Source organism: Gossypium arboreum, chromosome 1, assembly GCF_025698485.1.
Source record: "Gossypium arboreum isolate Shixiya-1 chromosome 1, ASM2569848v2, whole genome shotgun sequence".
Lineage (NCBI taxonomy): Eukaryota > Viridiplantae > Streptophyta > Magnoliopsida > Malvales > Malvaceae > Gossypium > Gossypium arboreum.
In genome coordinates, this window is record NC_069070.1 from 103,933,410 (window position 1) to 103,940,076 (window position 6,667).

General features: G+C 31.0%; 1 protein-coding gene across 2 annotated transcripts; it reads right to left on the reverse strand.

The window, feature by feature from the left end:
* Window positions 1-458: 458 nt before the first annotated feature.
* Window positions 459-5,256, reverse strand: LOC108480631 (uncharacterized). Of its 2 annotated transcripts, XM_017783680.2 has the most exons (5): window positions 5,078-5,256; window positions 3,283-3,935; window positions 2,279-3,170; window positions 1,352-1,456; window positions 459-1,276 (listed from the first exon to the last, which is right to left on the reverse strand). In XM_017783680.2, exons 2-4 carry the CDS (start codon window positions 3,887-3,889, stop codon window positions 1,354-1,356), a joined length of 1,602 nt encoding a protein of 533 aa, XP_017639169.1. In that variant the 5' UTR covers window positions 3,890-3,935; window positions 5,078-5,256; the 3' UTR covers window positions 459-1,276; window positions 1,352-1,353. The 2 variants fall into 2 exon arrangements, with proteins under 2 accessions (XP_017639169.1, XP_017639168.1); XM_017783679.2 differs by having other exon boundaries at window positions 459-1,456.
* Between the last annotated feature and the right edge of the window lie 1,411 nt (window positions 5,257-6,667).

The window sequence follows — 6,667 nt, forward strand, 5'->3', positions numbered from 1 at the left end:
TTTTTTGAGTTTGTAACACTTGAAAATAATTTGAATGTGATTGAAATAATTTATGCAAATTTGATTAAGGGAAATTATAATTAAGTTTGTTATATCAAAACAATTAAAAAATCAAAGCTAATACTAATGAACAAATTAAACACTCAACTCTCCATTCTAACTTACATAAGCCTCTAATATATAATAGTTTAACGCTTGGTAAGATGAAGATTAATTACAATAAAGATATCCCATTAACATAGCCTCATAAAAAAAAACTTAACAAATATAAGTTTAGAATAAATCAAATATTTACAAGATATGTTTTCAAGTCATTAAAGTCAATATTCACAAATTGAGAGATCAAATTTGCTTGATTTGGATGATTCAATTTTTAAATATTTGTTGCTCTACAATATAGATCTTCAAATATAGGCTAACACACGTCCGTAAAATCATCTAAGTCATCATCCAAGTGATTTAGTTAAAAAATGGCCAATTCCAAATAAGATAAGTTATGTGACTTGCACAATGCCAAGAACAGTGGGCACTGCTTGTGGCATTGCATGAAACGCTGCTCACATAATTGCCTCAACAAAATATAAGGTAAGTAGATCATATTAAAATCCATGAAAAGTGATTTTGTTTGATCTAATCACGTCTTCATTTACAATTACAAGATTGACTGTATAAAATCCATAAATAAAGCAAATTATGAAACTTGAGCCGTGCTAAGTGGAGTGGTCACTTCTCTCAAAACTTGCATCAACACAACATAATCGACCTTGATACAGGGAATTTGGATGATTCAAAACTCCTTTTGAATTTTTTTAGTTTATCTTCTTAAAGTTTCCATTCTTATATTGAATGTGGAAACATGCGAGCACTTTAAACTCCTTCAAAGACAATAACCAGCTAGTAGGGTGAGGATGAGCTTATTTTCTTTGGAGTTTGAATCAATTTGGACTTCTTAGAATCCCTTTTGAAGCTGCCCACCAACTCTATTCTTATTTAAGAGGATAATACTTATTATAACCACAAAATAATATTGTCTAATTGTTACAAATATTGTCTAATTCTATATATATGTACTGTTGGAAGAGGTTATAAATATAGAGTAGATATGGTATATATTATATAGATAAATCTGTACTATTATTTAAATTTCAGATTAAGTTGGTGTCATGTGTACCGGAATAAATTTGTATCAACCCTACTCTTCGGAATCTCCAAACTCTTTTTCTTGTTGAGATTCATGCACCGTATAAAATTAGTATTTACTGCAGCTCCACATTTTCTGGGAAACAAACCAAATGGAACGGTATTGGTATTGGGCCGTTTGGTGGAGAGGATGAAACAATAAGCTTAATACCTTCAACATTTGGATTTGGTAAAAGTTGCAGTGTGGTGTGCTTGAATGTATAACTGTGGTTCTCTGATGGACATTTTCCCCATAAACTTGAGAGGACCTACGCGCCTGTCATATATTATCAAGTGACAGCACAGTGATCTGAGTGTTGCGAAAGATAGAATCAACTGAATTTCAAAAAATCATAAATTATTTATCAAAAAGTAATATGAGCTAAAAACAACATTTTCATCCCAATAATTAACATGCATTATTAAAAGGAGAATGAAGAAAATTCTTTCAATAATTAAACAATACATTCAAGCAACAAAGGACCTTACTGAGAAATGGTTTTAAAGCAGAGAAAGGAGCAACACTTTTAAGGCATAACTTAAAACCTAAGAAAGGGCAAGGAGCAATGTGAAGGGAACCCTTTCATATCTATGTCAATATTGTCCTGAAACAATCCAAGGATAATTATCTAAATCATACAATAACATTTAAGGGGTTCAACAATCCATCAAATATTAAAATGGGAGTTGGCTTTTCTTTCTTCAGTAAGACCAATTTTTAACACAAGCACTGAAAACATTGAATTTTGCAAGAACAATCAAAAGGTCAATGCATAATATGTACCAAGAAATATCAAGTGTTCCGGAAAATGATGAACAATACACATATAAAAGCAAATTCATTCCCAGATATCAGCAAAAACTGAATCATCAAGACAGAGGGGACAGACAATTTTCTATATCTTCATCTACAAATTACACCATTATAAAATCAGATTTCATAGTCAAGCTTCTTGTTTTCTAGATCAGTTCCTAAAAGAAGTGTCCAAATCGGAAAAAATTCTTCAAAGAATATGACACCTACGAGTCAACTATATTAAAATAGCATTATTATAAAAAAAAAAAAGACACTATACCAAAATAAGCAAAAAAAATTTACTCGACAGGCTTTGTGTAGCTTCCTGGGATATTTACTAGCTTTGCACAATGAGTGTTTTGATCAACCTCCACTTTAAGACCAAGTCTGGCAAGTTCAGGCATGTCAACAGACCCTTGTAGCTGTAAATCAGCTACTATCTGTTGGTTTTCTGCATTACCTTCTAATAAATTTCTCAAAGACCAAATCCCCCATTCTCTCAAATACGGGTTGTCATCATCAGTAACACACTGCTGTAACAACAGTAGAATCCCACTTTTCTGCCTTATTTCATCCTGTACATTCTTCCTTCTATACGCACAATTCCCAATTATCGCAACCAAATCTCTCCGAAATCCTTTGTAAGGGCAGAGCTTAGTTGAACCCAAATTCAGTTCTTGGTTTTCACTATCCTTCAGGGTTTTTCTTATGATTGCTGGCGGCTCAAGATCATGAAGCAATGATAAAATAACATCTGTAAGATCATCGGATAGTAGCAAATCAACAACATCTACAGAATCTTTCTTCAATTCTCGTAGACCCTCTTGAGCGCAGATATCCCTCAAAATAATGAGGGAATATCCCATAACATCAACGGATGTAGAGCCAGTTGGAAGACCAGATTTGGCTCTAGCACCAAAATCAACAATACTTACTGATCTCTTAAATATTCCAAGAACACACAATGCAGTCTCGTTGGGAACTCTTACTTCATTAAGTCGTTCATTTAGGATCTCAGATATGATTTGCAGAAGAAAAGCCTGCTCTGATGAGAAAACTTTATCCCCTAAAGCAGTATTTCCCCCATCCTCAGAAGCATTGCCTTCACATAATTTAAAGAACAGTGCAGGGAAGTGAATGTCCTCCAAACATAATCTTGAGAGAAGTAACTTAAACCAATTTTCTCTAGAACCAACTGGTATTAAACGATAATAGAAAAAAGAGAGATCTACAGTTAGCTAAATCTATCTAAAACAAAGTAGGGAACATAGTAAAAGAACTTAAAATCGAAGGCTCATCATTTGTACCTGAAGCAACGGTCTGAATTATGCCAGCTACAATAGGCAACCCCGGATCTCTACATAGCTCAATAGCCAGTCCAGGCTTTCCGTCACAACAGGTGTATAAAATCATACACAAAGGATCACTGGTCTCCAGACTATGGATGCTTGCTAGTATGAAAAACTCGTTAGGGAACAACTTATGCCAAATAGCCTCTTGAAGTTCTGATCCAGCCAATGAAACATTTGCCAGAACTTGCAAACTCAAATGAATAATCCCAAAATCCGGATCAGAAAGAAGTGCTGCAGACCTCAAAACAGTCAAAACAGTTTCAATTCCATTATGCTCAACAAACGAATTCTGATTGGCAACTTCTCCAGCACATAGATTCCTAAGAAGCTTCATAGCTTGCATGAGATATTCTTGACTTGATGCATGATGGAGAGATTCAACAAGCTTCAAAACAGTAGGAAGGATATTCTTTGAAGCAAGTTCTGCACGGCCAACAGCAGCTCTAGAATTTTTTATAAGAATCTCTAGGGCTTGTTGTAGCGAAGACGAATTTGATGCGCTAAGTAAAGGCTGCAAAACATCTTTGGGATAGTTGAACTCTGGCAATGATTCTCCGGCCATTGCAGGACTGGTTGAAGATTCGCGAACTTGAAAACAAAGCAATTATCTGCAATAAAGGGACAAGAATACCGATTTTACATTCTTCAAGAGTTATGGAAATCACTAGAACCAAACAAGCCAACCTAGTAAAACATTGATGCCCTCATGCCCAAATCAAAGGAAATTATTTGAAGTTCTTTTTCCGGGCTATAATTATGAAACCACCAGTTCAATAAATAATGACATGCAACATATATGGAAATAAATAATAACACAAAATCAAGCATGAATGAATATAAAATCATTACTTAATTGTTATATTTAAAGTTTCTAATGCTGTTTTGGTAAAAGGTTTTAGAAAACTCAAATCCGATTGGAAACATAATGCCCGTTTTAAAATTAGATTTGTAGTCAAACCTTTGCCAAAATCAAAAACAATATAATATTATAGAATTCTGTTAATTGTTAAGATCTTTTCAGGCTTAGGAATAAAAAAAAAAAGGAATGGCAACGCGAGAGATGGAGATGGAAGTATAAAGTTGTTAAGATGTTCCTGAAAGAATCTAGATGGTAAGGGTATTTCTGTTATGACATCTTCCATTTTTAGAATTTAATGCTCAAGCTCTGCGCACTAGCCAATTAAGCAAAACAGAAATATTATCAGCATCAATCTCCACATTTCAGGGAGATAAAGAAAACAGTTGAACCTACTTCTCTAGCCAAAATGTATGAGACTAATAAAATTTCAAAAAAGATTATAAAAGTCTTAAGTATCAAAGTTCATTGCTTTTTTAATTAGAATAAACAATGAACATCATCATTTGGCATTCCTCAGAAGGAAGGATAGTCCAACACCAATGGCATACTTCACTAAACCAGAAAAAATGGGTTACTTCCATAATCAACCCTACTGTAATCTTCACCCCCATACAGTCATTAAATCACCCTTTTTCCCCTCATTCAAAGAAACCCAAATTTCCTTAGTGTCATTTTGTCAAACATTTCACATGCATAACCCGGGAACCCGCAAAAATAGACAACATCGTTTGCCTATTCAACAATAACTGCAGTGATTTGCTTAAAGCTCAGACCTTCAAGTAAAGCAACTAATTTTTATATTTTATTTTTAAAAAGCATGAAACAAGAATTAAGGACTAAGACAGATTAAAAAAAATCCTTTACAAAAGAGGCATAAGCAAAGGGACTTACCGGTCAGGAAAGATAGACGTGATTAGGAAGAAAAGCGGTATGTTTTTCAGCTGAGATAGGCAGCAAAAAATGTCGTCTTGGGCAAGTTACGTTTTTTACCTCGTTTGTTTTAGGCCTATTGTTTCTCCTCCTACCAACAACCTGATAATTATCCCATCTGACACCCAAACTTCACAAATCGTGTTAATATTATTATTATTACAAGTATATTTTAAAATTTTAAAAATAAATAAATAAGACACTTTAAAGTCATTTTAATCTTCCTCGTAGTATTTTTACTTTCCACAATTTATTTGATAATAATTTTAAAATTAGTGTATTAATTTTTATATAATTTATTTTAAATAAAATAATTATAACTCCCTCTTATTCAACTTAATAAACTTGTATTTCCACTAGAATTGATAATACAATCTAAAAATGAGACATTTTATATTACTCAGAAAAATAAGATGAAAAATATAAGAATTATTAAGTTTTTTTATAAGAATGACTCAAAACTTTTGATACGAAAATAATTCACTTTTAAAATTATGTACGTAAATGATATGTTTTAAATAGTAAATATATGTAACGCCATTGTCAATATATTTTTAAATGAAAAATATTCTTTTGGGTGCTACCCTTGTTATTGGTATCACTGACTAAAGTATAATTATATAAAACATTTAAGGACCTAGTGAAGCAATTACTCTTTTAGATTGGATGAAAAAGGGTAACATTATTCTTCAGCCACACCAATTAAATACTTTTACATTTTTTATCTACTTGCATGTTAAGTTTGTCCCATTTTAAAATTAAAATTAAATAGCTTTTAGAAAATATAAGAATAACAAAATAAATCATTTTCAAATTTTATTATTTTTTAAAAATAAAAACTATATAAAATTTTTATTTATATTATTTAAATATATCCTCAAGAATTTTCCTCAAGTCAAAAGAAAAATTTAAAATTCTTATTCAATAAAAATAAGAATTTTCCTCAAGTCAAAAATTAAAAATATTTTTTCCTCAATTAAAAAAAGAATTTTTTACTTTAAGGAAAATTATTGAGAGATATATATTGAGTAATTTAAATAAAAATTTATATATTCTTTTAAGTTTATTATTTTTAAGAAATAATAAAATTTGAAAAAAATATTTTATTATTCTTATATTCTTTAAAGATTATTTAAATTTAATTTTAAAAGGAACAAGCTTAATATGTAAATAGACAAAAAGTTTAAAAGTTTTAATTGGTGCAACAAGGGGAATGGGTCTATCCCTTTTCCCATCCAATCTAGAAAAGGTAATTGCTTCATTATGTCTCTAAATATTTTATATAATTATATTTCAGTCCGGTGACACTAATGGCAACGACGGCACTTAATTTATTTTTTTAAATTAGAGGTGGTGACACCAATGGTAATAGTTTCACGAACGTTTACTGTTCAAAATAGATAATTTACGTACATAATTTTTAAAGTAAATTATTTTTATAAATAATAAAAATATTTAAATCTTTTTATAGAAAAGCCGAATTATTACAACTATCTCACAATCATTAGAACAATTAACATAATTGTATAAAAAAATATGTTTTGTTGAAAT

Excerpts from the sequence above, each read along its gene's own strand:
- LOC108480631 (XM_017783680.2), bottom strand. The coding sequence starts at position 3,889 with ATGGCCGGAGAATCATTGCCAGAGTTCAACTATCCCAAAGATGTTTTG. Across the intron at positions 3,171-3,282 it reads AATTCAGACCGTTGCTTCAG|TTGGTTCTAGAGAAAATTGG; the intron begins GTACAAATGATG and ends GTTTAATACCAG. Across the intron at positions 1,457-2,278 it reads AGCTACACAAAGCCTGTCGA|GCGCGTAGGTCCTCTCAAGT; the intron begins GTAAATTTTTTT and ends AATATATGACAG.